Source organism: Neomonachus schauinslandi, chromosome 12 (assembly GCF_002201575.2).
Source record: "Neomonachus schauinslandi chromosome 12, ASM220157v2, whole genome shotgun sequence".
NCBI classification, from domain to species: Eukaryota; Metazoa; Chordata; class Mammalia; order Carnivora; family Phocidae; genus Neomonachus; species Neomonachus schauinslandi.
Genome location: NC_058414.1, coordinates 91,893,704 through 91,902,890, shown reverse-complemented (window position 1 = coordinate 91,902,890; position 9,187 = coordinate 91,893,704). Strand labels below are relative to the sequence as shown.

Here is a 9,187-nt window from a genome sequence, read left to right as displayed (position 1 = left end):
GGGCATGAGTAGAGGCTGTGCTCGGTGCACGGCTTCCATGGCCCGGGACACGGCCCCTGTGAGATGGCAGCTGCCTGCCTCCCTCCCTGCTCCTGCCACTGCCCTTCCCACGCCGAAGCCTCTCCTGCCATTTTTTGCCCCTCAGCTCTGTAAGCGGGCCAGCCCAGGTAAGGAAGGAGAAAGACCAGGCCTTCTGCCCGCCTTCCAGAGCCTGGCTTCTCTCCAGCCCACCACCCCCACCCCCAAAAACTCCTTCCCATCCATGTCCTCATCTTCATTCACTTCCAGGTTCTCCATTCCCCCTTCCTGGGCTCTTCCCACCCTCAGTCCCAGAAATACCCTTTGCACTTTTTAAAGTGCTAATTCTGAAATGTTGTGAAGTCCCTTCTACGCCAGAATTGGAAAAAGGAAAAAATGAAGGCCCTACAAATAGAAAGTAACATGTAAATTCCGTACATTTTTTAAGACAAAACCTGGGACAAAAGATTCTCAGCAGTAAGAATAGTATTTGACCTTCCCCTAATGATTCAGTCTAGAAGCTGCCCTACCACAGGTATATCTGTGTCTGGAATAACGCCCACCAAGTCAGTGGTGGCTGGTGACCTGGGGAATGAGAGTGGGGAGAGCATTGAGCCTGGGAACTTGTACACACTTAGGTTTCATGTTTTGGGGTTTTATCCCAATTCAAACAACTTGTCAAATTTGTATTTAAAAGAGACAAATTTGTTCTGCCACAGGGTATGGGTTAGCTTGCCAAGAACACACTACTTACACTCTTGTACCTATTCACACCCATCAGAAATCAGGCCCTTGTGTTCCCGGGGTGCCGTACTGGCCGCCTAGCAGGGCTGCGACAGACACGGCAGGTCACCAGGGAGCTCTTTGTCCCTCCTCTGCACTTCTTACTCTGCAGTGTGTACTTGTTCCTTGTTTTGTCTGAACTCCCATCCTCAATGTGTTCTTTTATCCTTGGCACCTTCCAGAGTTTAGCACAAACCTCACCCAAAATACACTGAATGAACACATAAACCCAGTCCTTATTACCATGATTCTCTCCCTCTTTCTCTCTCTAGCAGTGGGATGATATGGGAGGGGACAGAAGGGGTAGGGTAAAAGAAAAATGCAGAACGATGAGAAAAGAACCTTATACAACTGTAGAATTCTGTTTCAACTATTAAGAGCTGTGGCGGGGCGCCTGGGTGGCTCAGTCGGATAAGCGTCTGACTCTTGATTTTGGCTCAGGTCATGACCTCAGGGTCGTGGGATGGAGCCCGAGTCAGGCTCTGTGTTTAGCGTGGAGTCTGCTTGAGATTCTCTCTTCCATTCCCTGTGCCCCTCACCCCACTCGTTCACTCGCGTGCTCGCTCTCTTTCGGTAAATAAATACGAGAAGATAAAATAAAAAAACTGTGGAAACTCACCAATACAGTATTATAAAAATGAATGTTTCAAGTTTCTTTACAGCAAGAAAAAGAAGGTAGAATAGATTTTTCTTTAATGAGATAAACTGATTAGATAGCTCACGTAGAACCTAAAACTTTAAATTGTACTGTACTTGCTTTGTAAACATCAGTTTATATAGGTGTGCCTTGCTCTGAAAATACAGCAGTGGTTATATAGTAATGACTAATGTGTAACACTACAAAACTGATTGGGTGGTACCTAATTATGAAAGGCTTTTTTCTATCTAAAGGAGAGGAAAAAGAGCTCGCTGAAAGTTACTTGATTCCACAGAGCAGTATTTCTAGAGCTTTGAAGCAGGACCCTTCATGGGTGCTGTTGCTCTGCTTTATTCCTGGGCAGTGTGATGGTCAGAAAGGGGACAGCTCAGGGTCTCGGCAGGGCTCATCTTGGAAGGCAGATCGCGACACCGCTGGCCTGGCCACGGATGAGCGTTTAAGTATGCTGAGCCCAGTAGAGACTTTGGGCTCTAAAGATTCCTGGTCAGAGAGAGGAGCCTGGTCAAGAGCAGGACCAACAGAACCCAAGCTCCAGGCTTAGTTCCTCAACTCCAGATCAACTCCACCTGGTGGACACCTTACACTTCCTGTATCAGATCCCAAATCCCACGTTCAGTCGCAAGCAGGCTCGCCGGTGAATGGCCTCACCAACTTCAGTTTCCCAAGCCAGGTTCTTGGATGCTGTCCTCAAATTGACCCTCTCCCTACCCCAACCAGTGATTCACTTAACATCAACAATCTCCCCACTGGATAAGTTAGACAGAATGAAACTGTGCATTAGCTATGATTCCCTCATCTTAGAACAAAATGTGGACAAAAAGCTTCCTTAACTCCACATCCCCCTCCTCCCTGTAGTAAGGTCACTTGTTAACCACCACCTCTTGTTTCCCTTTACAGCAAAACTTCCTGCAGATACGATCTCCATTCGCTGTTTCCATGTCCTCACTGCCCATTCGTGCTTCAACCCCCTCCAATTTTGTTCTTACCATTCTGCCACCCACCATACTAGGAAGAAGCTCAGGACAGACTACCAAGTGATAAGCAGCCACAGAGACCCTGGGGGATGAGGGGCTATCTTGCATGTTCCGGCCGCAGCTGAGCTCCCAGCTGGATGCAGCTCCAGGAATGACTGGTTATACTGTGCAGGGCGGAACTACCCAACTGATCTCAGTCAACTCACAAAATCATGAAAAATAAACCATTGTTTTCAGCCACTAAGTTTTGGGGTGGTTTGTTGCATAGCAATAGATAACACATTTCTCTACCCTCTTTCACTCAGTCTCTTGATGGCACTCAGTGTAGTTGATCATTCCTTCTTGAAATATTTAAATATTTGGCTTTCATCCTTCCCTCATTCCAGTTTTCCTCCGACCTCAGTGGCTGCTCCCTCTCAGCCTCAGCTCAGTCTTCATCAGAGAGGCAGATCCTCGGGCTTCTCTTCTCAGTTTTATACCCCTACCAGGTGATCTCATCAGTCTTGGGGGTTTAACCATCTCTGTTCACAGCCCTAATTCTGACCCCTTCTACAAGTGCCAGACTTACAGATCCAAGTGCAGGCTGGGCATTTCCACTTGGATGTCTAGTAGGAATCCTCTAACTCTTCTTCCACCTTAAAACCCTCCATGACCTGGGTTTTAAACGGGCTTTGTTTTAATCAGGTATGGTAAGATGTGCACACATGAAGATGTCTGTTATGAAGGAAGATGTTTTTATACTCACAGATCCCTAGTAACAGGAGGCCAGCACACCTGCCAGGAGGCAGAGGGAGTGGGGAAAATGTGGGCAAGAACCTTTATTGTGACTTCTGGGAGAAGCACTCAGTGAGGCGTGCATGTAGCCTTCTAGATTCCTAGAAATATGCGGGAGCTTTTTAAAGCCCCAGTGGACATCTCATCCTTCAGCTTTTCCTTTAAACTTTTGGTGAAGTCTATTGTTTGCCTCAGCTCTTATCCATTGTGTCAGTCCCCCAATCATGATATTAAAACACCAAACCACCCCTGGGGAGAAGCCATTGGGACTGGGCTGGTTCCAGTGAGGACAAATAAATACAAGCCCTTTCAGGAGGGCCTTCCAGGGAACCAGGAGATGGGTCAAACAATGCAGTTTTGAAAAAGCTCCAGCCCCGTTCTGCCCTCTCTGGTACTGGTACCAGGAGTGTGGGCTGTTAGTTTTCAAGGCTGCCACGGAGCTGAGGGGCTAGGACCAGGGTAAGTTAAAACGCTACAAAGCTTGATGTTTTCACTTAGATTCAGCTGTTTTTCTTGACTAAATGTTAAATGAGTTGCTGCTAGACTTTAATTTCCAGAGCTCTGAAAACACGGATTCTGACCATTTTTGCCAGTTTTTCCCTGCGGCCACACTGCCACTGACGGGCAAACTTTCCGAGGTCCTTACTCCGCCATTTTCACTGATGTCACCCTTCAATATCAAAACCACAATTAAAATTTTTAAATTTAAATTAAAAATGAAATTTTTATTATTTATTTATTTATTTATTTTTAAAAGATTTTATTTATTTATTTGACAGAGAGAGACACAGCGAGAGAGGGAACACAGGCAGGGGGAGTGGGAGAGGGAGAAGCAGGCTTCCAGCAGAGCAGGGAGCCCGATGCGGGGCTCGATCCCAGGACCCCGGGATCATGACCTGAGCCAAAGGCAGACGCTTAACGACTGAGCCACCCAGGCGCCCCCAAAATTAAATTTTTAACAAAAAAGTTTCACACAACTTTATGGGCCACCTGGGTGGCTCAGTCGGCTGAGCATCTGCCTTGGGCTCAGGTCATGATTCTGGGGTCCTGGAATTGAGCCTCATGTTGTTGAAGCAGGGGAGCCTGCTTCTCCCTCTCCCTCTGCCCCTCCACCCCCCCATCGTTGTGCTATCAATCTCTCAAATAAAATCTTAAAAAAAATTTTTTACACAATTTTTAAAAATCCACAATTAAAAGCCAAGAGAAAATTGCCCCTCATCCCATCCCCTAATTCATTTGTTCGTTACTACACTTAACAGATTTTTACGGTTTTATGGTAATATTATATAGAATTTTAACATCATACCTGTTTTCGTTCCCCACAATCTTTCTGTCCCTCATCTTTTTTCCACTTCCCTAGTACCTCTTACTGCATACTCCGCACAGCCCGTGTTAATGCAGACTTTGGCACAGTGTGTGTCTCTCCTCAGCTTTCTCCTTGCTCATTCAAAAACAGCCACATTCCCACACACATAGATGCTCTTTATGCTATTGATTTAGACATTTCTATACGGTTTTCTTTTTTCCCTTAACGCATCATGGACATCCTTCTAGGTCATGCTTGTTAAGGCTGTGTAACAGTCTGGATAAGGATCAACCACGTTGCTCCCAGCACCATGCCTCCCCCCACATAAACACTTCCATACATAACCTATCTACTGTTGCTTGTACTTCTAGAAGATTCCCAGAAGACAGACTGCTGGGTCAAAGGTCATGCATATTTACAAATTTTAATAGCTATTCCCGGACTCCTTTTGCAAAGGGCTCTAACAGTTCACATTTCTGTCAACAACCCGAGTGTGTGCCTAGGCTCCATATGCTCTTTAAACACTTCGTCACTCCATTTGGCAGGGGAGAAGAGGAGAAACGGATCTGCTTTCTAGAAGGAGAGACAGACTCTTTTAAAAGGGGAGGTTCACTGCAAGCCCTGAAGAAGAAAAGTAGCACCGAAGTCCCACCGGCAATTCGGAGTGATTGCTGTCGTGTGTGTGTGTGTGTGGGGGGGAGGTGGAGGTGACCCGGCCCGTGGCCCCCATACCCCCCACTGCGTATGGTGTGTGTGTGTGTGTGTGTGTGTGTGTGTATGTGTGAGAGACTCACCCCGTGGCCCCCGCACCCTCCACCCCGCGTGGTGTGTGTGTGTGTGTGGGGGGGGGGGGAGGTGGAGGTGACCCGGCCCGTGGCCCCCATACTCCCCACTGCGTATGGTGTGTGTGTGTGTGTATGTGTGAGAGACTCAGCCCGTGGCCCCCGCACCCCCCACCCCACGTCGTGTGTGTGTGTGTGGGTTTATGTGTGTGAGACCCGGCCCGTGGCCCCCGCACCCCCACCCCACGTCGTGTGTGTGTGCGTGTGTGTGTGTAAGAGAGACCCGGCCTGTGGCCCCCGCACCCCCCACCCCGCGTCGTGATTGCTGTTGTGCGCGCGCATGCACGTGTGTGTGTGTGTGTGTGTGTGTGTGTGTGTGTGAGTGAGAGACCAGACCCATGGCCCCCGCACTCCCCACCCCGCGTCGTCGGGAGCCGTGATTGCTGTCGTGTGTGTGTGTGTGTGTGTGTGTGTGTGTGGGTGTGTCTGAGAGACCCGGCCCGTGGCCCCCGCACTCCCCACCCCGCGTCTTCGGGAGCCGTGATTGCTGTCGTGTGTGTGTGTGTGTGTGTGTGTGTGTGTGTGTGTGAGAGAGAGAGAGAGAGAGACCCGGCCCGTGGCCCCTGCACCCCCCACCCCACGTCGTGCGTGTGTGTGTGAGAGAGACCTGGCCTGTGGGCCCCGCACCCCCACCCCGCGTCGTGATTGCTGTCGCGCGCGCGCACGCGTGTGTGTGTGTGACCAGGCCCATGGCCCCCGCACCCCCCACCCCGCGTCGTCGGGAGCCGTGATTGCTGTCGTGTGTGTGTATGTGTGTGAGAGAGAGAGAGACCCGGCCCGTGGCCCCTGCACCCCCCACCCCGCGTCGTGACTGCTGTCGCGCGCGCGCATGTGTGTGTGTGTGTGAGAGACCCGGCCCGTGGCCCCCGCACCCCCCACCCCGCGTCGTGATTGCTGTCGCGCGCGCGCGTGGGTGTGAGAGAGACCAGGCCCATGGCCCCCGCACTCCCCACCCCGCGTCGTCGGGAGCCGTGATTGCTGTCGTGTGTGTGTATGTGTGTGAGAGAGAGAGAGACCCGGCCCGTGGCCCCCGCACCCCCCACCCGCGTCGTGATTGCTGTCGCGCGCGCGCGTGGGTGTGAGAGAGACCAGGCCCATGGCCCCCGCACTCCCCACCCCGCGTCGTCGGGAGCCGTCGGGGCTGCCCGACTCGGTCGCCAGGGGGGCGGGCGTCCCGGCCGGCTCGGCCAGCGCGCGGGCGGAGAGGTACTGGGGTCTGGCGGGCGCGCGATTTCCAAACGCTCGGGGCTTCAGCGGGAGCTGCGCACGGCCCGGGCGTCTCCGCCCCCGTCCACTAGGTGAAGGCGCTTCGAGAGCCGCGAGGCGCTGCCCCGAAGGACGTGCCTGCTTCTCTCTCAAGCGCGGGAGACCCACTCTCGGGGTCCTCGCATCACCCCCTGCCTCGTCCCGCCCCCCGCCCCGGCCGCCGACGGAGCGGAGGAGCGGGCCCCGGAGCCCGGCCGCGGAGCCTGGCGGCTGCGCACAGCTGGGGGCCCTGAGGCCGGAAGGCGCCGAGCCCCCTCAGCTGCGGGCCGGTGGGCGTGGTGAGGCGGCACGGGTTCCGTTTTCTCGGGCCCCGGGGCGCTTTCGCTTTCGCTTTCGTTTCCAGCTGGCGTCTGCACCCCGCGGGAGCCGCCCGCCCAGCCCGCGTCGGCCGCCGCCGGCGTCCGGTCAGCCGCACTCCGACGGGCAGCACGCCCCCGCCGCCGCGGCCATGGCCCAGGCCGCCGTCCTCGGCGAGGTGACCCAGGTGCTGTGCGCGGCCGGGGGCGCCGTGGAGCTGGAGGAGCTGCGACGCCGCTTGCGGGAGGGCGTCGGCGCCGACGCGCTGGAGCAGCTGCTGCAGGAGCGCGGCCGCTTCGCGGTGGCGACGCGGGCGGGCGCGGGCGGCGTGGTGCCCGCCAAGCGCGTCGTGCTGGCCGTCTCGGCGCTGCGCTTGTGCCGCGCGCACCAGAGCCCCAAGGCGGGCTGCGTGGGGCTGTGCGCGCAGCTGCACCTCTGCAAGTTCTTGGTCTACGGGGCCTGCAAGTTCATGAGGGCCGGGTAAGCGCCGCTCCGGGAGCCCGACGAGGGGCCCTGCCCTCCCAGCCCGCTTTGGGCCCCCCCTTAAAGTGGGGGGACAACAGTAGGGGGCCGTTGCCCGGCCTCTCCGCCTTAGTTCTCGTCAGCGAACGTTTATTGAGCACCTACTGAATACCGGGCGCTGTGTGAAGGACTCGGGGTTTACGGTGTCCCCCCCCCCCCCCGCAGCCGCAGAGAGTGACTTGGAGTGCGGTAGCCGGTGGGACACCCGGGGTGTGGCGGGGATGGGGGGGGGGCTCTCCAGAGAAGCGGCCGCGGCTGGCTTCTGGCGCTCCACGAGGGCCCGCTGTCCAGAGCGAAGTCTGAGGGCCACACAGCCCAGGGCTTTCTCCGCCCGGCAGCCCAGGAATCTTAAAACCTGTCTCCACTCTTGCTCACTTGCTTACAAGCTGGCAGTGGCTTTTGTAGCATTTGGAAGAAAATGCGTGCTCCTGTTCAGAAGCTAGTCCATTTATGTAGAAGAATTGGCTCCTTTTTTCTTGACTTTTTTCCCTCTCTCTCCTCCCTCTCTTTTCTTTCTTTTTTCCCCCTGGCTTAACACAGTAGATGTTGTTTCTTGCTCACATCAGGTCCACTAGTCAGCATGAGGTCGGGGTCTTGATCCATGCAGTCCTTCAGGGACCCAGGTTGGCGGACCTAGACTCCGCCTCCTCAAGCGTGGCTCTTAAGGCCATTCTGGGTATCCGGTTACAGGGAGCAGGTGGAGATGGGCGGTGGAGGGTTGGTGGGAGGTTTTTATATGGCCGGGTCTGGACATGGTAGGTATCTTTCCACACATCCCCTGGACCACGAGATGTCTCATGACCCCCCTCATGCCTAGATGCAAGGGGGTGGGAGTAGGAAATGTGGTTCCCCCCCCCCCCAGGCAGCTGCTCAGAAATAGCTTGATTAGAATATTCCAAGGCCCAGCTAAGACCTTAAGAGGGAGGGATGTGTTTGTGAGAAATTTGAGAGACGGGAAGTTGGTGTGAGTGTGGTGACAGGATGGGAGAGAGGTGATGGCTGTTTTCTTACTGTTGACTGAGAGATGACTCATACTTTTTTTTTTTTTCTTATTATCGACTGAAGGATGATTCTTCCTTTTCTTTCTTATTGGCTGAGAGAGCAGGAGAAGTGTGCCCAGGGACAGCTAGCCAAGTCTGAAGCCTGGGAGCTTGGTCAGGGTCCCAGGTGCTGGTTTGGGAGTTATTGATTGGTGTATGCCAACGCTGCAGCCCAAGGAGCAGGGCAGATCTGAGGTGGAGGCTGAGGGTGGAACCTCAGGGAAACTGGGCCTTCAGGAACTGGTGGAGAAGTGTCACCTCAGGGGAGAATGAGGAGCAGCATCTGGAGAAGAATGTGGACATGATAAATGATGGATAGATGGATTGAATGATGGGGATAGCGGATGGATCTTGTTAATGTCGGTGTTTGGTAAAATAAAGACAGAAGCCCTGTTCTCCAGCCAGTTCCCAAAATTTGGAGTTGGATTGTGTTTGTCTTGGAAATCTGGAAGTCTGATACCTACTGGCCTAGATGATTCTGAGCTTTCTTTTTCATTCTTCTCGGTTCCATTTTCCTTCTGGTTCACCTAGGATGGTTTCTTGAACCTTCCTTCCCTGACTGCTTTTGGGTCACATAAGGGAGAGTGGGTGTGGTTGGCTGCCGTTTCGATGCTTTCCCTATTACTCTGCTTGTCTTCCTGAACCACAGCGTCAGCTGTTTCAGAAACAGATCATGGCTCCTGTTTTTGCTCATTGGTGACAGCTGG

General features: G+C 53.8%; 1 protein-coding gene across 1 annotated transcript in view; it reads left to right on the top strand.

The window, feature by feature from the left end:
* Positions 1 to 6,994: 6,994 nt before the first annotated feature.
* The window catches only part of PARP12 (poly(ADP-ribose) polymerase family member 12), a 38,076-nt gene continuing 35,883 nt past the window's right edge, over positions 6,995 to 9,187 (top strand). Inside the window, exon 1 of the mRNA XM_021692926.2 lies at positions 6,995 to 7,398. Coding sequence (XP_021548601.1) covers positions 7,070 to 7,398 — 329 coding nt within the window. The 5' untranslated portion in view covers positions 6,995 to 7,069. The remainder of the gene's footprint in view (positions 7,399 to 9,187) is intronic.